Source organism: Zootermopsis nevadensis, unplaced genomic scaffold (assembly GCF_977971745.1).
Source record: "Zootermopsis nevadensis isolate Lab colony 2312 unplaced genomic scaffold, Znev_1.0 Znev_ptg000007l, whole genome shotgun sequence".
Lineage (NCBI taxonomy): Eukaryota > Metazoa > Arthropoda > Insecta > Blattodea > Termopsidae > Zootermopsis > Zootermopsis nevadensis.
This window is the reverse complement of record NW_028259139.1, coordinates 3,500,407-3,524,114: the sequence shown is the minus strand read 5'-3', so window position 1 is coordinate 3,524,114 and position 23,708 is coordinate 3,500,407. Positions and strand designations below refer to the sequence as shown.

Genomic DNA, 23,708 nt, shown 5'->3' with positions numbered 1-23,708 from the left:
AAGGCACTGGCAAATAATTAATATTTCTGTAATGTACTTGTTAGAAGACATGCCTAAACTTTAAACACTCGACAGACAGGAAAAAAGTATTTTACATTCAAAAGAAAATCATTAGAATAATGGCAAGGACTAAAAGGAGGACCTCAGAGAGAGAATTGTTAAAGAATGTAATATTCTTCCAGTATCCAGTGAATTCTTTCTCTCATTATTTTTTGTAGCGAACATTGAAAAATTTCAAACTCAGAAATCCACAATACAAACATAAACTTATGCCACACACTAAACTCTGTAAATATAAAAAAGGAGTTTACTGTACTGGAATTAAGCTATTCAATAATCTCTCTCCCCCCCCCCCCCCAATATAAAAGTCTGAATCACGATATAAAGGCGTTTAAGCAGTAGGACTTAAAGTTTTCAAGGCGGAGTCTGAAGATAGATGGCTTCTGGGTGGCTGCGCCGTGTAGTCGGGTAAGATGATGACAGCAAGGACCTCTGCAACGTCGGCAAACTTCTACCAACACTACCCGGTGCAGCAACCCAGAAGACAGCCATTTTCACGTTTAACCCAGCACTGAAAGAGTATCTCCTAACTCATACTCCATAGAAGAATTTATCTCACACTAAAATTCTCATTTATTATAAATACATGTATGCAACAGTGGTAATGCTTTTTTGCAGTAATACTGTAGTTGACTAAATTACGGTCATAAGTATGCAATTGATATTTGTATTGGAAACAATTGTTGTATTTGTGCAATGACATGTTATACATCCTTGGCATGGGCCTATGAAGGATCTATGGAATGTAAAATAAATTCTATTCTAAGCTTGGAATTGTAAGACAACAGCTGATTAGTGAAAACATGCAACATTGTTTACCAACTGCAGATTGTTTGTATACAGTCTATCAGCAGTCGCTAAACTGTATGGAATCCATACTACGGATAATGCTTACAAACAAAATTACTGTGGATGCACATAATTTATTTATGACCCGGATGTTGTACGCAAACTATTGCGATGTAGGTAACCAATTACGGACACTACGAAATGACGCCCAACACAAAATAACACACAAACCCAAAATTTTCTAATGTGCTTAACAGTTTATTACACAGATAATACCAATATTGGCTATCCTGCGTTATTAAATGTTCTCTTGTTTTGCATGTCAAAGTGAGGCGGAGAAGGGTTTTTATAGTTCACGATCTGTGGCTTTAAACTATACGTCGTGGAATACAGGAATCATAATTAACGGTAACTGGTACGATGTTTGAGTTTAATTTAAGCTTAGAAGGCAGTTGTTCGGACAGCATTGTAAATTGTGAAGTTGAAGATAGTTTGTTGTACAACGATAGGTTATGGCATTGATGTAAACAATGAATATAAATAAATTTTGTTGTTCTTAGGTGTAGTGCACGAAAATCTGTAGTCATGCAATTCGCCCAGAACTATTCAGACGTTGAGAAGCCACGTCCGTCGGTGTTAGATCACTTTGTGCCTGGACTTATTGGTAATGATGGTTCTGCAGGCTGGCTTCAAGTTCCACCATCACAAATGCCTTGGGGAATTCCTATGGCTGATCAACCCACCATTGTGAGGTAAAAATAGAGAGAAAAAAAGAACATATAATGTATATGTTGGTAATTTGAAAATATGGCACAAGACTTTTATGGGTCAAGAAAAAGAAAGTTAACCTAACCTACATAGTTAAACAGATTGAGGTTAGGCTGGGTTTTAAACTGCCTGTGACTGAAACTGATGAAAGTAGAGACTGGCACAATGGGTCTCTACCGAGATTAATTTATTCACTACAGGTAATCTTAGCAAACCTTATTGTTTAACCTGTTCACTTTGTTTACCTAATCATATCAGTGGATGTGTTATGTTGGACCTGGGTTTTTATGTAATCACACCTTATGTAATTTGACATCCAGTATTATTATTTTGGGACCACATTATTTTTCTCTCAATGCGGTGAATGAATCTGCAAAAATAATAACTGAAATAAAGGATATCTAAGTTTTAAATTCAAAATTTGCATACAATGAAATTCTACAAATTAACAATATTATTTTAATAATAAAGTTTCCTAGTAAATATCTTAATTGTTTTCTAACAGTTAATATGTTTATATTTAACAAACCTCTTTCAAGTCTAGACTACAGTCACCACTTCCAGTGAACTGCTGAGGTCTCCATGAATCACTGCTATAACCCAAGGCAGGACAGGTTTGGGCATGGATTACCTTGGACCAGCCTATGAACAAAGAGTGGTAGATCCCCAAAGACTGACTGTTAAACCAGACAGATCCAGGAATGAAGACTGATAAGAAACCTGTTGACTGACTGATGAATGAGACCAGTTAGTGAACTGATCAAAGTAAATGTTGGATCTCTGAAACTGAGACTCAATCCAGTCTCTTACGTAACTGATTTGTTAATTTGAACCCATTTGCTCTGAAACGTAACTTCACTAGTTCAAAACATTTATTTACTAACATGCGAAAGAATATATAAAAAGTTCAAATGACCATAGTTACCAAAATGTATTTTTTAATGTGGCATAGCAGAACTGCACTTCATAACAGCCATTTTTTTAATTTAAGATGTCATTGAACAGAGGCATATACCTGTGTTATGAGGTTTAGCATATTTATTCTTGTTTTAACTGTTTAGATTTACAGCTGAATCTTCCCCCAGTATGAAGTCATCAGAGCCATGTATTTATGGTTTCTCCCAAGCTAAGAGGAAGTTTGACTCAGAGGATATACCGTATGTATTGCTATTTTTGTTAACAATATCCAGAATATATCAAATGTCCTTCATATTAGAAGGCTGGTTATGATGTAAGATGTAAGCATGCCAAATATGTTAAGTGTGTCAAGATTTTTTTATTCTGAAAACCAATAATGGTAAAGTAGGATAAGAGAGTGTGCTTCAAATTTGGAAATGTAAGAAGTAATTGGAATTCGTCCTGCACTGCTACCATCATGCCTACAACTATTTGTACCTTTCTTGTCCCCATTAGATTGGGCAGGAGTGATGAAAGTATTGACAGTACAGAATTAACTTTTGGGAAGCGTTTATGAAGTCGGAAGACAAGTACGTACTTTACAGGTGGACGCTCATTAAAAGTTGGTGACAGTAATCAGTACAGTTATTTAATGGGCTGTGTACATCTGAACTTTGCAACTGAAAACATTATAGAAATAATATCTTTATTTTATAAACTACAGAAATCAGAGTAGATGCATCTATAACATTAGTTCTTGTAAATTTTCCTTTTATTAGTATTGTTGTTGTTGGCGGCGCACAAAATATCATAACCATGCAATTTTTCTGGCAAACTTCCTGAAACATTTTGCATACTCATCAAGGAATTGCAAACCACAGACTGGGAACATCTGCTTCAGAGAAAGTTGGTTCTGTAAGGCTGTACTGTTATGCAGGTTGCCAGTGAAGCAGCATATCACAGAAGAAAAGATGGCAGCACATTTGAGTCAGCTACACATCAGCTCAGATTATACAGCGCACCAGCCTGAACCAAGAGAGGATGAGCAGCAGCACATGAAACGCCTTGTACTATGTGATGAGCTCAGAAAGTTGAAGCAGGAACCTATACTCCCTCCAGCTTTGCTTTCCAGACTGTAAGTTAACCTCTGCTGCCAATATCCACAAGTGTCCTCTATTCCCTGATTTCTGCTGTTAATGTACACATTTTTGTATGTAAATTTGCATTTTGATGTTAATATTTAAAGAGAATTTATTTATATCTTGTGGCTGTCATATGACGTACTTCATAAGAAAAGTACTGATAATCACACTAAATGTCTTGTTGTCGTTGTTAGCACTCCTGTTTCTTGTTCAGGATGTTTTCCTTGTGTAAATATTTACTGGCTTCTCTAAAATATTTTGTGGTTTTCCTCAACATAGTCTTGTATGAGAATTAGTACTTTAAAATTTGTCGTACCTCATCGTTTGTAATCATCCTCCTATTTCACACTTACTCTTATGTTTAACATAGAGTCATTAAATAAAGAAATCAAAATAATTAAAATAATTGAACATTTCCTCATTACTCTTGTTCCATGCTCAGGGAGAAACGAAGCATGGCTCTGGTGCTGTGGCAGCCTCCTGCTAGGAGTAGCAACCCAGCACTTAGTAGAGGAAGAATTCAGTCCGAGGAAGACAACAATAACACAAGTGCAGTGGACCTCAACTCCATTTCTACATCGGGGTATGCTTTTCTTTATAGTTTCAAGATTACTAACCTTAAGATACACTTTAACAGTGACAGATGACCCACATGAACTGAAAACATCTTAGGAAGAAGATATACGGTGAAATAATTTAAAATTCAGGTTGTTGTATTGTGGGTTGTTACACCATATGATCTTGTGGATGGTTATCAACATTACAGAATATCCTGTTGCCTTCATGTTCAGGTTAGATGTAGGTAAATAATAATAATAATAATCTGAGAGCCAAAGCCGACTAGCTTGACTGCTGGCCTCACGTTCACATGCCTAAGCAGAGGTGAACGATCATCCAACCAGATATAGGGTGACGTGTGGTCAGCACGACGAACCCCCAGCCATTGCTTGTTTTCATGACTGGATTACGCTACCCATTGTAGCTCCCCAATTTCATGACCGGATTACACTACCCATTGTAGCTCCCCAATTTCATGACCGGATTACACTACCCATTGTAGCTCCCAAATTTCATGACCGGATTACGCTACTCATTGTAGATAGCAGGTTTTACTGAAATTTCAGTAGTATAGCATCCTGGTTTGTCAGTTATGTATTCCTTACTTTAATATCATTGTCATTGTCACTTTTTCATACTCTTACACACTTTTCACTGTTTTTGAGGCATTTGTTATCACTGAACTACATGTTTTGACTGAAAACTGTCATCATCAGGTTTTTAAATTGTATGGAAGCTATTGCATCTGATGCACATAACTTTTATTTACATAGATGTGCAGTAGTTCCATTCAATTTTATAACCTGACAATGATGATTTTCGATTGAAACATTTAGTTCAGTAATAATGAGCTCTTGAAAAACAGCGAGAAGTTCCTCTGACTGCACTGTTGAACCCTCACAGCTGTGAAACTGAAAATCCCATAATTTTATAATGTTGTATTATTGTGTGGTTTATTTAACAATGCTGTCATTTAAGGAATAAGCTTCTGAACACAGAGCAGATTAATGTGTGAAATATTTCTTTCGCTGATACATTGCCGTCAATTAACTACTTTGTCATATATCTTTGGTGGTAAGTATGAAGGGCTTCAAATATATTTTGTATTGACATAAGCTCTACTTACCAAGCAGAAGATGCTATGATGCAGTTAGGTTTTATGTGTACGACAGTATGTACTGCCACACGGGGAAGATACAAGTCATAGGTTATCATTTTTGTGTCTAATCAGATTATAATTATGCCTTTTATGTGTCTGACTGTGATTCTTCTTCTTCTATGGTTCTCCGGTCCGTATTCGGTCCATGACCTCCTCAATTCTCCTCTTCCATTCGGTCCTCTGTTAGGTCCGTCTGTCCGAGGCTTTGATCGAGGTTTCGAAACATCTTCCTTTTTACGGTGCAAGGTTGTTAGCCTTGCGACCAACCCCCAACCTGGAGGACCTGTCTTAGTCTGACCTCTCCCCCTCGACCAATCTGGCTTGGGAGGCCCTACCAGTAGCTCTAGGGGTCACTGAGGTACTGAAGCCCCACAACCACGACAATATTTCACATATTATTTTGTTAGTGTTACAAAATCAATGCAAAACAAAGAAGGAATATGTCTACATAGATTTTTATATGCATCCTGTGATAATGAGACATCTAATCAGAACCACTTAAATTGTTTATCTTCACTGGTTCACAAACCATTGGTTATGAAGTAACACATACACATTTTGTATACTAACATTATTTTAAAGCAAATTCTCACATACAACCATAATTAATATGGTTGTGGTCCAGTTGTTTATGTTAGTAAAGATTGTTTGTGTAACTGCATTGGGATTGGCGAGGTCATCTGCAAGGAAGGGGTCATTTAGGGAGTAAGAATCTTTTGAATTCCAGAGGGATAAAATTTCCAAACGCTGGACTAGACCTATGATTAGACCTTTTTGGGTAGTCTGTAAAAAAAGAGGAACACTTTCTTGCAGTCCCCACCATGCAATAATACCATCTTTTGTTTCTTCTACAGGTTCACTGCTTCAGAAGACTCTATGATGGAATTGTGAGTGGCTGTAGTTGTGTGTGATGTGTTGACAGAGAGAAAGTGTGTGTGTTTAATTTATCCGTGCTGGAAAAGATGCGATGTAGTTACTGTGGCAGTGACGTCTGTAGTAATAGAAGTAGTAGGGGATTTTTTTTTTGCATTCAGCTCGAACACAGTACATTAAGATGTACCAATATTTTTAATTGTTAAGTTAAGGATGATGACACAGAATTTAGGCCGTCATAGGTCCAGTTGTTTTTATTCTCATTATGAAACTCATATTTTACCCACACAATTTTATTATTCCATTAAATTAAATTTGCTTATCAGGACTTAACTATGACCTCTCTGAAAGTTGAAACTCCGGAGATTTTTTTTTTTTTTTTTGCCAAAATGAAATATTATTGTATTGACTTGATTATGGTGAAAAATAAAATGAGCGATAAATTGAAGTTGCAGAAGATAGTTGAAGTGTTCATTTCTACTTTCATATTCTGAATCATAAGAATGTGTGTAAGTGAGATAATGCAGTTTCCGGGACTTGTCCCGGCCTAACTTATGTGTCAGTGCTTATTTTGTATAACTTAAGAATGTAGCAAAGATATATTGTGACAATACAGGTTGTGTTTATTTTGTGTTTTTTGATGTATACCAGTTGCATTTGAAAACCTAGGTTCCAAGTTGTACATTCTTTGTATTGCAGTAAACTTCAGATGTGAATGTAAAATTTGAGGTTTTCATAGCGGTGAGTATGAAGATTTCTGTCTTCTGGGTGAATCGCCCTGATGACGGAGGCAGTATGACCTCTTAAACATTGGTAAACATCGACCAGACTACACAGCGCAACAACCCAGAAGACAGAAATCTTCAGATGTGAACTTTTCCTTTTACGTTTTATTTAAGAAAGTTTTGCAGTTGGCAGCTTGAGTAATTACAGTTTTGACATCAAGTTGCTAAAATTGTTACAGAAGAGTTTTGATCGATCCTTATAATTGGGTACAAGCATCAGAGTAATATTTCATATAACCATATTTTAAAGTTTGGTCATGGTGCAGCATTTACAGAAGTCAAATTTGACACTTCTACATGACAGTTCAAGTGTATTTCATTTGTGCTGGGTTTCAGGAAGACATGATTTCCGCCTGATGATTACATGTGGTGAGAGTCTGTGGAGTTACGTTTAAGACATTGGTCAGGAAATTACAAAATATCTCGCGCAGGATGCGATTGTAATAACACCCGAAGCAAGGATAACAATTACATACCACATTTGAATTGTTCGGCAGTTGGCTTGTTCACCAAGTATTTGAGCAACATTAAATTTTAAATCACTTCAAAGTCTCTGAAAATCATAACTTGATATTGTATTGCATGAAACTGACTTATCTAAAATGCTGTCTTGCTCACTTTCAGTTTAAAGATTCGGTACTTTCGGGTTATTGGGACACATCGCTTTGAAAATAGGTTAGGTGAAATAAAATATAATAACTTTCAAGTATATGTCATTTATCCACACACACATTAACCTAACCTAACCTATTTTTAAAGCGATGTGTCCCGATAACCCACAAGTACCAAAGATTCTTTTGAGACTGTGAGTATATGTACAATTTACTATATGGCCTAGTATTTTACATAACATTCATGAAAGTTTCAAACCCAAACTAAAAATTATTATTCTGACTATCAGAGCACATATAAATTCTAGAAAGAACTCATGACTTGTTTAATGCATTAATTTCTGTGGAGATGGCAGGTGATATTAAAAATAAATAATCGTACAGCTCAGTGATCTGGTTTTGCATGTGACTTTTTACAGTTTTTATTTTCACTACCTGAAGGTTGACAGAACTATAGTGCGCGACTGTAATCTTGAGACTTGCAAGGAATGCAGTAAGTCCTTAGCGTTAAAGGCAGAAGTTATCTTTTCTCCTTCACCTCACTTCCTCACTCTGCAAGTCTCAAGATTAGTCTTACACTGGAGTTTGAGTTATGCTTCATTTTCATCTTCGCACCTTTTGACATGCACAAAAATATGGCGTGTAATATTTATAGGTTAGGTTTTCAACTGCAACAAATACACATTTTCACATGCCTACTTTCCGATGTCATTGTTCTCAAACAGAATAGTAAATATCAATTATATTCCTCCAACCACAAATTCTTCATCTAAGCTAATACTTTTGCTGGTGATATTAGTATCATCCTGATAGCGACTGCTTTCAGAATTCTCTGCTGACCTGAAAAAAATGGCTTAAAGCTAGTAAACTCACATTCAATTTTGACAAGACAAACTTCATTACATTTTGTACTAAGGAAATAATCAATTTAAATATAGGTTATGATAATAAAACAACTGCAGAAGCATTAATTAAATTTATTGGCTTTTAATAACTTACATTGGGAAAAAAAACATTGAATATATTATCCCCAAACTTTGTTCAGCATGATTTGTCATGAGGACACAGTAATGTTGAAAATGGATACTTTAAAACTACTTTACTTTGCTTATTTCCATTCCATAATGTCATATGGCATTTTCTTCTGGGGAGGTTCGTCAGACGGCAAGAGAGCTTTTTCTGCACCATAATATAAGTGTTTAGTTTCACCCTCCGACCGCCATACCCGCTCTGTGCCGGAAATCAAACTCCGTAGCCGGTCACTGTACTGACCGATCTTTCGTATTACTCTGCCATCTCACTTGCATATGTGACGGTTTTGCACGATTACCCATCGAATTCTGCATTTACCCCTTCAGAGGTGTTTTGGGAGCTCAACCTCCTTTACTTCTATCACACACAGTGAAATTACCGAACGAGTTTCTTCCCCATTCTTCTCTTACTCCTTTTTGTATAACTATATTAAGTACTTAACATTTATTCTATTGTCTAATGTGACATTATCAGGGAAGCACAATTACCAACTATGCACCCATATCCTTCATATGGAGGCAGCATTTTCCTTCGAGAAGCCCATAATTTTCACGAGTGACAAGTTCATCCGAGTCGTTTTGCTGGAACGAGACTGAACATTTCTCGGAAACGCAAGTAATTTTTGCCACAAAGGGGCAATTTCCTCCTAAACGTATGTAAATTTAACATCAATACAGACTATATTGAAGACCTTTCAAGTATCGAATGCATGTCTTTTTTTTCCGCTGCTAGTACATAGAGAATCCAAAGCAGGAGAACATACAGCGTTGTTGCAACAAGTTTTAAATTGTAATCATTTTGACTTGGTCACTTTCACACAATGAAGGCAATAAGATCGAATTAAGGGACGTAATAAATGCTCGTGTAAGACGCAAAGAAAACATGGCAACAGGGTTTGATGTCATAAAACGAGGGGACTTTCTATTCAAGCGCGTAGCAGCTTCTGAACAGTTCGAATGGACACCGACACACACACGCTCTATGTTAAGCTAAATAACTCTGCTGCTTCCACGGATGGAATGCATGTGTCATACAAGTGCCAACGACTCCGCATATAGTCTATAACAATTTTAACCTACCTACTTGAATTGTTCTTGACAAGTTACAACCACCTGCCGAAGTAGACAATGGAACTTTAATCACTTGTTCAGTTTGATATGAACATTTTCCATCGATGCTTTTATTAAGGAATGAAACGCGTGTGATTACATATGTGAAATGAACAAAGTATCTTCAGACAGGACGGATCGTCTATGTGTGAGTCAGTGCCAAGTAATGAGGCAGTTGTCAAGGGGGAGGGGGGACCTACATCAGTGCTGCCATGCAGTACACGGCCAAGCCGCTGTAAAAGTAGATGCTTGTAGGTAGGCAGACGGTTGGTTTGGTCGTGAAACTCTCGTATATTGTGTCTCGTTGGCAAGAAGAATATGTTGTCTGGTTGAAGCAGTGTGACCTGCAAAGAATTTAGTGGATGCACAGTGTAGTCACGTAGTTTTCAAGTGGTTAAACAAATGAAGGTGATTCGCCGTAGCAATTCCACTTTGTTTTCATTCGACTCTATAACGAGTTCCAAATACGGGAACCTGTTTCAGTGAGACAGATTGACAGGTTTGGTTCGAACGTGTGTAGTGCTTTTAGATTGATGATGATGGCTGTCGTGTCTCGCGGTGCTGTGACCTGATTCATTGGAATGTCTTCATAGCTGACAGAAATGTCTTCGGACAACAGCAGCGGCAATGCGAATTTCAATCCACGCTATTGCCTTCCACGACCTGCATCGACTTCGCCTCGTACTAGTACATTTCCTGCACCGAAAGATGGCACGACAGGGAATGCTGGATGTCGGCTACACGGAGGATTGGCAAGGTAAAAGGTTCTTGCAGAGATGCGCCAGGCTTTCTATAAATATGAAATTGTCACGTCTGTATCTTGTCCCGTTGTGTCGGAAATATCAGCAGGAGTTCACATGTTGAATAAAAAACCATTAAGAAGTTTACAAAAAAACTGTCTCTTGTAGAGAACTGTAGGAAATGTTTTTGCACGTAATGAATTCTCAATCTCTGTCGTTTCAAACAAATTTTGACATACATATTAAACACAAGGCATAATTATGACCTCCGTATACCGAATGCTAGCCTCAATAGTAATGAGAAAGGTGCTTACTATACGGTGAACACGTTATTCAATACTCTTCCATCTAGTGTTTTACGTTTAAATCATAAATCAGGTATTTAGGCCGGCATTGAAATACCTTACGTCTCAGGGCTAGTCTGTAGAATCAATTACATTTAACGTTGCAAATATTTATGTAAATAGTTTAAAGTACTTTGCAGTTATATTGTATTGGTATTTGTGTTGTATTCACATGACGTGCTCTGATCCTTGGCTTGTGTTATGAAGGTATATATAACGTAAATAGTTTGATTTTTCTTTTCATAATGAATTTTACTTCACGGTGCCCTGTTAACTACATAGGATTAGCAATTCATCGTTAACTGGGTAGGATGGTAAAGGAATCGTTCGAAATCCATTCAAACAGGGTTGCCAGGCGTTTCATACGTAGTGCATCATCCCGTTAGTTATTCCCAGGCCTGTCTCATGTTGTGGTCCAGATATGTTTACTTGAGTGATTGATTTTTGCGTTATATGTCAACATTCTTTTTACTTCGCCGTCTATGTAGTAGATCTACGAGGCATCTTGAATTGGAAGGGCGTGGAAGGAAGTGTCCACTATTTTATAGTTTAGTTATATCCGCCGCCTTTACGTGGGGGGAACTGAGTAAAAAACTGGAAAACAACAAAACGTTATTAACCCCACAAACACGAGTTGATGTTTATTTGCTCGTGGTTTAGTAACTCAGTCACATGTCCTGATAGGATGATTAATACATAATGATTGGTAAGAATGCGGAAGGGAGCAGTTGTGGCCTATTTTAAGACATTACCCCGATTTTGCCTGGAGGGACTAAAAGTTACCATATATAAAACTATAAATCTTAAATTCTACAAATGGAATTTAATAATTAGGATTTGAGGCTTTCACAGCAATGAGTATGAAGATGGCTGTCTTCTGGGTTGTAGCGCTGTGTAGTCTGGTAGATGTTAACCAACGTTTCAGAGGTCATACTGCCTCCATCATCACGGCGATGAGTATGAAGATTTCTGTCTTCTGGGTTGTTGCGTCGTGTAGTCTGGTCGATGTTAACCAACGTTTCAGAGGTCATACTGCCTCCATCATCAGGGCGATGAGTATGAAGATTTCTGTCTTCTGGGTTGTTGCGTCGTGTAGTCTGGTCGATGTTTACCAACGTTTCAGAGGTCATACTGCCTCCATCATCAGGGCGATGAGTATGAAGATTTCTGTCTTCTGGGTTGTTGCGTCGTGTAGTCTGGTCGATGTTTACCAACGTTTCAGAGGTCATACTGCCTCCATCATCAGGGCGATGAGTATGAAGATTTCTGTCTTCTGGGTTGTTGCGTCGTGTAGTCTGGTCGATGTTTACCAACGCTTCGGAGGTCATACTGCTTCCATCATCAGGGCGATGAGTATGAAGATTTCTGTCTTCTGGGTTGTTGCGCTGTGTAGTCTGGTCGATGTTTACCGACGTTTCAGAGGTCATACTGCCTCCGTCATCAGGGCGATGAGTATGAAGATTTCTGTCTTCTGGGTTGTTGCGTCGTGTAGTCTGGTCGATGTTTACCAACGCTTCGGAGGTCATACTGCCTCCATCATCAGGGCGATGAGTATGAAGATTTCTGTCTTCTGGGTTCTTGCGCTGTGAAGTCTGGTCGATGTTAACCAACGTTTCAGAGGTCATACTGCCTCCGTCATCAGGGCGATTCTTAGTATGAAGATTTCTGTCTTCTGGGTTGTTGCGCTGTGTAGTCTGGTAGATGTTAACCAACGTTTAAGGGCAGTTGCCCTGATGGTGGAGGTAGCAATGACCTCAAAAATGTTGTTAAATTTCTACCAGACTACACAGCACTACGACCCAGAGGACCAGAGGACAGTGATCATCTGAGTTGATAATTATTTATGTGTGCATAATTTGAGGGTGGTGTTACATGATGAGGGACTTTGTAATGTGACAGAACACTAATCAACTGACAGTGGTTGCATCTCTGATACATCTGTATCTGTGCTTGTGATGCTGGTGAGGAATCTTCCAAGGAGGATGGTTCTTTAGAAGGTAATGGTCACTAAGCTCGCCAAGAAATTTCTTCCCTTTTGTGGAATGCTAAGCTTCATTACCATATTCATAGCAGCACGCTATCGACCCTATGAAATCAAATGAATCCAGTCAATACCCTCACACTGTAATATTATCCTGCCGTCTAATCCCAAATATTCTATATGATTCTTCCTGTAAGTTTCTCTCACTTTTCTCCACCCTCGTCTGAACATTCTCCCCAAAGTGAGAGAATAGAAGATTCCACCGTAATTAGTAAGTTGTCAGATATTTAGTTTCAAAATGCAGGATACAGCATTTTAGGAGGCAGTGGATGGAGTGAGGGGTGGAAAACAAGGAACTTAAGGTAATCAGACCCCAAAATTTAAAACAGTTTCTGTAAGGTGCGCTGATAAGAAGCCATCCCTTCTGTGAAACACTGTCGTTCTTCCACTCTCAGCACCACTTTGATGAAGTAACAGTGGAATGGAGACAATTACATAAAGCTGACCTTCACAATTTGTGCTTTTCATCGACATTAGTATGATGATTATCGTTCATGTTATTCTGCCTACGGCAGTGTTAATTTTCCCTCGTCATATTCAATGAACGTAAGCTGCTTGGATCTTCCAACCACCCATTTGAGCCTTCTTCCTTAACAAATTCTTTCCTTCTGATCCTGTATGAATTCTTTATAACCAGACTTTGCAAATGTATTGTCGATAGTAGAAATAGCTGCTAAGTTGAAGACAACATTATGTACATGGTGTAAAGAACATAATTTACTAAGACCATAGAACAAGTCATTGAGGAGCTGATGATCTACGTGGTTAGTCATCGAGAAATTCTCACCTTTTATGCAACATCAAAGTTCTCACAAAAGCCAGTAGTTGGACTTCATTCTGGGCTAGATGAATACGGTCCACATCCTAAGTCCCGTTTATTTAAGAACTAATTTTTTTGAATAAAAATTTTCTTGGATATTATCCATCGTCTAGTAAATATAAAACGTAAAACGACGTTTCGGAGATGGGAAAAAGTACTTTGTCTGGAGATAGGGATTAGCTCTATCTAGTGGGCCCAACTGTGTAGGAACCTGAAGACGGAGATAGAGTCCCATCTCCGAAACGTCGTTTTTTACGTTTTATATTTACTAGACGATGGATAATATCCAAGAAAATTTTTATTCATTTGACTCTTCACCATCGTCAAGAAGTTTTAGATTTGATATACTAATTTTTTTGTTTATTACCTTAATTTAATCCCATCTTTCTCTCTGTGGTTTCTGTGGGGATGTCAGAACATTTCTGCACAACGGTAACAAAAATCAAATTTTTTTTTAACATAACAAAACGAAACTTGTTTGTATATTATTATAAATCGTAACATAACGAGTCCATACCTTGCTTCCAAAAAAATCCGTAATTACATTGTGGTTTATCTGAAGTCTGGAGCCTGGAGACACGCGTTGCAGACCTTCGGCACAAAACCAGCCATTGCCCCACGCTGAGACCGGGATTTTTTTTATTTATTTTTTACATTTATCCCCCACGTGACAAAGTGAATAGAAGGTCAGATATCTTAATGTCTGTGTGTTGAGTGAAATGATTCTTTGGGGGGCAGGGTTGACAAGGGTTAGCGTCGTTATACAGTTATAACACACACACAAATTCTGTCCCCCCCCCCCATTTGTCTTCGCAAGAATGCGAGAGTGCCTATTTGCATATGTAGACTTTACTTATCTGAAACTAACTTAAGACAGTTTATTATGGCATTGAGAACTATCTAACTAGCTTACTAACTTAGGTAGTATGCAAATGATTGATCTACGGACTTCCTTTGTATAATGTTATTAGATGTTCAAGAAATGCCCTAATAATTTTATTAAACGTGAACTGTCAACATCCCTGATAGGTCTAACTGGTGTCATTTAAGACCGGTTAATACAATTGGAACCTTTGGGTTGCTTAAAATGTTATTTTATAATCTCAATAAACTATAAACTTTATAATCTCTGTACGTTGTGGTCTCTTTCCGTAAGATTTCTGAACAGTGATGTATCAATTTGCTAATACCTCCGTGAACCCCCCCCCCCCAAAAAAAAAAAAAAATCAAAACATTCGAGTTCATGCTTCAGAGTTGTGGTGCGCGTTAACTCAGGTCCTATAAAAGATCTCAGAGGTTCGAGGTTCGAAGTGCTTCTTTACAATGGGCACCCTTGTTGCTACAGAGCCTCCTCCCCCGCTGGCTACGTCACCATCGGCTCCGTGCGATATGGAGTACGCTTCGCTCCAACAACAACAACAACAACAACCAACACACCAGCGCCAAGTGAGCGGGAAGAGGTGCCACCTCGTGGGGACGCCGCGAACAACAGCCGTCAGCACCAGAACCGCAACGATGGAGAGTGCTGCTGTGGCGTCGTCCAGTTTCCGTGGCGTTCCATCTCTTCCTCCCGGATCCCACTTCCCTCCGAGGCTATGAATAGACGCGTCGGTATCTTTAGCCGCATAAATAGTGGCGAGCTGGCCCGCGGGCCTGCCAGTGGGAGCACTTTGCAGCACGAGGATGGAGGAGTGAGGAGGATGCAGCCTCGCCGCCGGATCCTGGTTCGCCCCAAACCTGACATACCTGCGTACCTCAAGTTGTGCAGCTCGCCCTCCCCAGACAGCGAGGCCTGTCACCTCATCACCCCTACCTGCTCCAGAGACAACCTGGCTGACGAAGGAAACAGCAGGAACACCCTGGACCGTCTGCACAGATTCCGCCTCGGTGGGGGCGGTGGGGAACATGGTGTCGAAAGCAAAGGAAAGAAGAAGGCGACCTCGCGGAGCAGCGACAAGGCAGAGCGCTTGCGCGAACTCACTGAGCGACTCAAGAGCGGCGGTTCCTCGTCTAGGCATCAAGCTGCGCCTGCCGCCAGAGAGCAGCAGAGTAGTGCCCCAGCTGATGGAAGTGTTCCTTTCGGCGAGTCTGGCGTCGTTATCAAGGAAATTCCAACAGCTGGAGGCGAGTGCAGTGCCGTTATGAAGGACGATGATGACATTTTCGATTGTGTTACCATAAGACTGACCAAACCGGAGTCGCGGCCTATTGTCGGGTCTTACGCACAACGCACTATTCCTTTCCGCAGCGCCTCGTTTTCTCAAGTGGATTTTTCGTCAGCTGACGGCAAGTACATTCGCAGTAACATAAAAAGTAGCCCATTTTCGTGTTTTCCGAGCTCTTCTGCAGGCGGAACGCCGCTTCCATTGTCCGCAACGTCTGTGATCGCTGGGGGATCGCTCACCTTGCCGCGCAAGAAGTTACCCGATGTTCCGGCAGTTTGCGCTGAGGAACCCGGAGGATCCACGCCGTCCGTCGATTCTGCCGTGGGATCAGACGAGGGTTCTGTGACAACAGCCACGTCGAAAATCCCCATTATTAGCAAGAGTACTGACTCGTCGGATGCGACACACAAAGTTCCTGGTTCAAGATCGCTAACCTATCCTCTACCGAGACGAGGAACCCGACCAGATGACGTCATCCCGTTTAGTTCAATTGACGGAAACGGACTGAAGAGCTTGCAGTATGTAACTGCTGGCAGGGAACTGCACGAAGTACAGGAAGAGAGCGAAACATCCTTGGCGGATAGTCAGCAGTCGTCGTGCAGTCAGGATGTAGTAGGAGGCACACAGCATTCACCAGAAGGTGAAATTGCTCACGACTGGAGAAAATCAGAAGAATGTCACCTGACCTGCGAGCCGCCTGTGTGCCTGGGGGAGTTGGTAGTTTCTTCTTCAGACAAGTGCGCGCAGACAGCAGCGGCGGAATTGTCTGCAGAGCATTCCTATGAACACTGTGCACCAGAAAGTGAGGACACACGAAATACTAGTCAAACCGAGGAACAGTTCTGTGTCCAAACTAGTGAAGAAGACAAGATTATATATTTAGTGAGTGATGCTAATTCGTCAGACGTCGTTAAAGTGGAAAATTACCCTGCGTTGGAGGAGGAATCACTGAATGGTTGCCAAGAAAACGCTGATGTATTGCAGGAGTGTCTTAGTGTCGGTTATGGCAAGACATTAGCAAGTGAGGACACGGGACAACCAAGAGTGTTGGAGGAAAATGGCCGGGAAGTTTATATAACGCAGTGGCCTAATAATGAAGTCCAAGACGCGAGTGACACTAAAGAGGTTTTAGAAGTTGTAAAGCCATTGTCTCAAGAAGACTTTCATTGTATGAGTGGCGACTGGTCGGACGTGCAGATCGAGAACTGTAACGCCAAGCCGTCCACTGACGTTACTGGAAATAAAGCTGAGGAACCAGAAAAGACCAGGTACTCCGACAGTTCTCAGGTTGAAGAATCGTGCACTGATGTGGAGGACAATCCGCCGACACATACGGTAAGCATCGTGTCCCCTCAGTGGCAGCGTTCTGAAGAATGGGATAGTGCTCAAGAGGAATCACTGAGCCCTGACGAGGGAATTTCTTCTAAGGTGCAGTGGCCGAGATCAGAACGCTGGTTGGAGAAGCCCAAGTTGGTATACCAGAGTTCCGAGGAGAGGGAAGAAGACAGCACGGCCGTGCCAAGACGTTTTCGGACACCAGTGCGCGCGGACTCGCTGTCAGAAGGGGAGAGTGATCAGGGCGATCGCTGCCCAGTCACCCGAGACTGCACCGCCTCGCCATCTCCTTTCGCTCCCTCGGATTTGTCCGATTCCGAAGGACGTACAGGGGGAAGTGCCGGGAGCGAATCGAGAAGCCCCCATACCCCGCGACGCTACTCCAAGCGTCCTCTGAGAGGTCCGTACGGTCAGATGTTGGAAGCTGAGATGAGCAAAGCAGAGACGAATCGCATGTCTAAACTACAATTGGAGTTTTTGGAGAAGTACGTGTCTTCGCCACCTGACTCCAGCCGGTCCTCGCCAGCTGCCCCTGAGTCGGCCAACTCCAATAACTCTCGCCCCAGAGCCCTTACCACACAGTCCCTCGATGATTCGCAGCTGAAGGGCGGATATGGGCGCTCGTCCCCCGCTTCAACCCCATCACGCCCCTCCCCGAAACGCAAAGTGAGCGCCAATATCCCATACTCGGCCCCACACGGCGAGACGCAAAGCCTCCAGCAGCAACCACAGCAGCCGCAGCAGCAGTTTGTGTGTCATCAGCGGACAACCTCCAGCCCGTCACAGCTGGAAGGGTATTCCGGTACCAGCCCCCGCCCGGAGTTACTGGCGGAGCTACTCCGGGGCAGTTCGGAGCGCATGTACAACGGCAGTTCCGTGCAGCACGGACAGGTAAGAAGACCAGTTCTTTTTGTCTGCATGCTGTTTGTGGCTCTCCTCAGCGCATTTCTATTCACGTTGTCTCGTATCAGTTTCATGTAACGCCCCCTTTAACAATTATTAATTTCGCTTAACCCTTTGAAGCCGAAGATCGTCTGAATATTATTTATGAATTCAGTCCGTACCGCGAAGAAAACACTACACCTCACCATTACGAAAATCAGCTGGTTAACCCTTTGAAGCCGAAGCTCGTCTTCATAATATTTACGAATCCAGACCGTACCGCGAAGAAAACACTTCACTTAACCATTAGAAGTCGAATAAGATTTAACATCCCGGTCAAAGCCTTAAACTGATCGATCTTCGTAATGGTGAAGTTTTGCGTTTTGTTTGAAGGGCGGACTGAATGTTCAGATGTTATTGAGACGAGCTTCCGCAATGTGTGGTTAATAGATCCCGGATGCATTTGAAGCAGATTTCGCCACAGCCACGGAGGACAGTATTTTTCTAGGAGGATGGTTCGTGGCGAGGCGAGGCTTTCTGAGTCGGATGACAAAGTTGTCGAAGTATTTCGTTAAGAATCCGCCTTGTCCATTTCATTTGTTAACATCCTTTCGTCTTGGATTATTTATTTGAGAATGAGGAATGTGTTATTGTATACATGTTAAACAATAATAATTAAAACTTCCGTTTAGATGAGATTTAAAAATGTTAATTCACAAGTGAGAGACAACTAGCGTAGAAAAATATCTGGATTAATGAATAAATCAGGTTGTTAAATTTTTTTTTTTAAACTTTTCTAGAGTTTATAATGTCCTGTGAGAGTTTGTGTTTAATTTTACATTTGCAGTGTTTATTTTATTCAATGTCATTGTATCGTGTCTTCGGAAGTTGGCTGAAGCCTCCACTGGAATAACATGACGGACTCTTACAGGAACATTTTGAAACTTAGGGAATGCCTGATTCGCGATCGTGGGGGGGGGGGGGCGTTTGTAGGGCTTTTGGAAACAAAAATCAGATGACGTTACTTCCACAGAAAATAAAAAAACGACTCTGAGATTATTTGGCCCAGAGTACCGATTTAAGGCATATTTTTCTTCATCAAGGAGAGGCCTGGGGATATTCTGCGGGAAATTCGTCGTAAAACCACACAGAAGCCCCATTAGATGCTAATAAAAAAGTTACCAGATTACAAAATAGTAAGGTTGGTAATGTATCCGTATCCATGATGGTTATTCTGGATTGTGAGTCCAGTGGACTTGTAGCTGGGTAATAATGTTGCGGAGGAACGTACTGCCTCCATCTGCAAGTGCACACAGGAGCATAACTCAGAAAACTGCCATCTTCACAGCAGTGAGAACGCCAATCTCATACAACAACTGCCTGTTTTACCACGAGACAGACTACGCGGTCACGTAGGATGGTAAAGAATCTTTCGTTATTTATTTTCAGATGTTAATTGTGTGCCCAGGGCTACAAATACTCTTGTGCTACTCATACATGTATAGCTAAAACATCCTTCGAAAGTAGAGGTCAAACATTTGGAAATTACGAGAACAAAAACTGCATTCACGAATAAATGAAGATCGATTAAAATTCCAGGGAAGAGAGTAAAAGGTTTTTCGGAGGCGAGGCGACAGCCGAGCGTATGTTTTATAACACAGGAATATGAAATGAATAGAAATCAAAATATTTAATATTTTTATTATTATTTAGTGTTCTGTGTGACGACAGGTCCATATGAACAGGATCCTTCCATCCTTTTCTCGGACTGGGACCTGTTCATATACGTTCTTGGCAGATGATCCAGAAGTGGTTTGCCATTGCCTTCTTCTGTGTGTGTGTGAATGGAGTAATTGTTGGGATGCCACGGAGGAAAACTCCGTGTTTCCTAGACCACGGCCTTGCCCAACACAAGTTATAAATTCGGGCACCGCCGGGAATCGAACCCGAGACCCCCGGATTACAAGGCCAGCGTTCTGACCGCTAGACCATTTAATATTACAGACAATTAAAGACAATCAACATGCAAGTGACGAGGGAATTCTTGATGGTAATTCTGATTCTGTAAGGGTTTGTGTGAGTGGCTGATTCAGGATATGAATATTATGCTGGACATTGTCCATTGTCTGAGGTATGTTAAATAGGACTTTTCGGTAGTCGTGTCTTCAGGTTACTGGTTGTCTTTACGATGACATGGGCCTTTTGAATTATAGTCTAATCTGTTGGTAGTGTTTTTTACTGTAGTTCAGAAGGTTTCGGGTTTGGCTAATGATCTTAAAATTAAAAATAACTTCGATTAGTCTGACATTGTAATGGCAGCCAGTCAGTCGAAGTCGAGCGAAAAGCCGACTTCCGAAACGATGTCTCATATGTTTAACTACAGGAATCCCATTTGTCCGTGGACCGGCCGGCTAGAAAATCTTTCGCCCACTCATGCCCGTTGCTGGCCACCGAACCGTCTGTTGTCACTCGATGCTTACTGGCATATCTCGATAGAGCTGCGTGTTTAGCATCCTTGAGATACGTAGAAGTGCAATTCTCAGCGTTGTGAAATACAGAGTTGAACAGAAACTATTCATGTACTATATACATTTGTACAGCGTTCTTCGTTGAGGGACTGAATAAAAGTTTGATGACATCGGGGATCGATTAGATTACGTCTTTTGGACCTTCGGCGTGGACTGGAAAAAGTACAGCTCACACTGGCACAAAGTTGTTAAAAGTTACGGCCTAGCAAGACGACAGTCCAGTGCCTCCAGATGGCGAAGCGTGGTTCACTTTAAGTGGTTATACGTAAACAGAGAAAATAACTGGTATTCGAGCACAGAAAATCCTCATGTCGTCCATGAGGTGCCATTGCATGATTTAAAAATTGGGATTTTGTGTGCAGTTAGTGCGCGGGCCCCCCCCCCTTTTTTACGAAATAATTAATTCCGAAAGTTATGTGACATTTGTTCTCTCACCCTTCTTCGATTAATTGACTTCTGAAGAAAAATCACGAGGGCATTTTATGCAAGATAATGCAATTCTCTGGTTGCACTACGTGAAGTCTTCGGCGAACGAGTTATAAGTCGAGGACTGTGGCCTTCGCGATCACCAGATTTAAATCCTTCTGTGAGTTTTATTTGTGGGACACGCTGAAATAAACAATCCGCACTCTTTGGATGAACCCAAAGAAAGTATTAGACATAAAATTTCCTCTATTCCCTTACAGAAACTCTGACGTGTGTCTAAGAACATACTCTCACGATGTGAGGCATATTTAGAAACAGAGGGTCGTCACTTCGAGACTCTTTTATAAAATAAGGTAAATTAAGCTACAGCGTAAAAGCGGCCGGTCTATCCGAGAAGCGTTGGAGATGGCAGGATTGTATTAAAAGGCCAGTATTTGAGACTTCGTAATAATTTAAATTTTTAAAAAAAAACTCCTGCTTCTTTAACTATAAAATCTGAACAGCAAGCTTTTTAAACGGGCATTTGTGGAACATCTGTTGGGGTTTCACATTTATAATCTCAATAGTACCGGAAAAATCTACTGGTCGCAGCTTTCCGTGTCTCAATTCAGGTACTCCATCTGCAACGAATGTTATCTTATCTGACGTCAGTGTTTACGTGTGGACATATGAGGTGTTCATTGCTGTTTGCTGTGCACGTGGCTTCCAGTTTCAATGAATTGTGACGTGTTATCGTCACTTGTGATTATCGTTCCAAATTTATGTTCCTTGCCGCTATATTTTTGTGTTTTAACAGCTGGAATATACTTACATTTCCTCATTAGGTGTGAGATAAATAGGCCAACAGATGAAGGTCTAATTATAAGGGGTCTCAGTTAACGAAAGTTAATTTTTTTTTTAAATTATGCTCTTAACCTCTTCGAGACCTAGGGTCGCATTCACCTCTGTTATCGATTCTCGGGCCGTAGAATTAAATCTCGATAGTTTATTGAAACGCCATAACAGTTTAATAAAATTCTAGTAATTTATTATTGCAAGCAGTTTTATATATTTCTTCGTAATTTACTGTAAGCAGTTTGTTGATTTAGTGTTTTATTTAATATTCGAATAAGAATTAAACATACAGTTCAAACGATAACTATTTTTATTATACAGGGTGATACAATATTACAAAATTGAAACTGGAACGCATTTCGTGTTTGTCGAAAGTTGTCTCTAATTACAGATTTCAGACATTCTTCCAGAATGTATACGTAATTCGCAAGACAAAACACACTGGCGGACCGCGTATTGAGAACCACTTTTCTGACTGGACAAAATAGTAAATTTAAAATTTTTATCACCGTTTTGAGAATTTATTAAAATTATGTGTGCTCATCTGACCGTGTACTGTACAAAATTTTAATCCGTGTCTCGGTGGTGACATAACCGAGTAATTTCATGCTTAATTCAGCCCAAAGTTTTTTCATGGATTAGAACTCGTGGACTTATGAGAAAGTATTTAATTAATGTAATTAGCTGTGTAAAGTTCGTACGCACTTGATGTGATTATTCTCTTGAGAGAAAGTTCAGCTTTTAGACGTTCATGTTTATTTTATTACCGTGCTAATATTTTAAAAGTATAATTTAAAGTTCATTTTAGTATTTGCGGAACACAATTTACTGTTTATTTCAATGCTAACATAATTTCGATGTGTATTGTAGTCCAAAAAATGATTGATCTTTCATATATTTTCAGAATATTCTTAAGTTACCTTTATGTTATAATGTTATGTACTTTCTTAGGCGTTTATTTCTGTACTTTTAAAAAAGATTTGTATTTTTACTTTGTGTTTTCACTAAGTAAATTAGCGCCATTAGCACAGATCAGTAGGTGGTGTGTTCCAGTCAGTCCAACCCCATCTACATTCCCCTAGACTCTTTTAAAGCTATTTTCTCCGTTCTGTCAGTTCTGTCGACAGTAGACCGAAATTCGGGGAATGTTTTCTGTCATTGTGATCAAAATCATCGGTCTCCCCCGTCTCCTATCTGAAGATATAAAAATAGAATGTACCATAATTGTATTTTGTTTCGCAGGGGGTGAAATTTCTCTCACATTTAGGGACTGACATAGATTGAGGGGCATTTAATATGGACAGGGTACTAAAGAGGTTATTTGGCTCAGAGAGGGAGGAAGTAACGAGAGACTGGAGAAATCTGCTTCATGAAAATCTTCATAATTTGCATTATTCTGTAATTGTTATTAGGGCGATTAAAGCTAGGAGAATAAAATGAGTGGTGCATGGAGCACGCAGTTGATAAGTTATAAATCCGAAAGGAATACCTTTTAAACTATGTAGGATAATATTAAAATTGATCTTAAATAGTATATGTGGACGTTAAGTGGGCTCGTCTTCCTGAATAATGGTCCAGTGACTGCCCTTTGTGAACTTGGTCATGAATCTTTGAGTTCCATAAGTTGGAAAGTTCTTGGACAGCTTGGCGACTGTCGTCATCTAAAGAAGGATTCTACCCCGTGGTGTTAATTATGGACTGTGTCTTGTAATGTGTTGATATAAAAAATCGATAAATAATGCAAATACAAGGGACCCGTTTTTAAATCGTGTATCCGAGCGCGGATGTACCTTTAGGGCGGTATCGCACT

General features: G+C 40.3%; 2 protein-coding genes and 1 long non-coding RNA gene across 6 annotated transcripts in view; 2 read left to right on the top strand and 1 right to left on the bottom strand.

The window, feature by feature from the left end:
* Positions 1-412: 412 nt before the first annotated feature.
* On the top strand, positions 413-6,872 carry LOC110830696 (uncharacterized). 3 transcript variants are annotated; one of them, XM_087343977.1, is made up of 6 exons: positions 413-648; positions 1,410-1,601; positions 2,679-2,774; positions 3,452-3,649; positions 4,099-4,239; positions 6,228-6,872. In XM_087343977.1, coding segments are annotated over exons 1-6 (666 nt in total). In that variant the 5' UTR covers positions 413-646; the 3' UTR covers positions 6,265-6,872. The 3 variants fall into 3 exon arrangements, with proteins under 3 accessions (XP_087200103.1, XP_021921601.1, XP_021921602.1); XM_022065909.2 differs by lacking the exon at positions 413-648 and adding an exon at positions 1,090-1,264; XM_022065910.2 differs by lacking the exon at positions 413-648 and adding an exon at positions 1,107-1,257.
* A 1,162-nt stretch (positions 6,873-8,034) lies between these two features.
* LOC110830697 (uncharacterized) lies at positions 8,035-9,433 on the bottom strand. Its single transcript, XR_002543343.2, has 2 exons — positions 8,642-9,433; positions 8,035-8,482 (listed from the first exon to the last, which is right to left on the bottom strand). It is a non-coding gene; the product is annotated as an uncharacterized LOC110830697 (long non-coding RNA).
* Positions 9,434-10,067: 634 nt separating this feature from the next.
* LOC110830656 (uncharacterized) overlaps positions 10,068-23,708 on the top strand; it is a 77,309-nt gene continuing 63,668 nt past the window's right edge. Inside the window, exons 1-2 of one of the 2 annotated variants that reach the window (XM_087343972.1) lie at positions 10,068-10,540; positions 15,074-18,119. In XM_087343972.1, coding sequence (XP_087200098.1) covers positions 10,386-10,540; positions 15,074-18,119 — 3,201 coding nt within the window. In that variant the 5' untranslated portion in view covers positions 10,068-10,385. The remainder of the gene's footprint in view (positions 10,541-15,073; positions 18,120-23,708) is intronic. The other variant, XM_087343971.1, reaches the window with a different exon arrangement.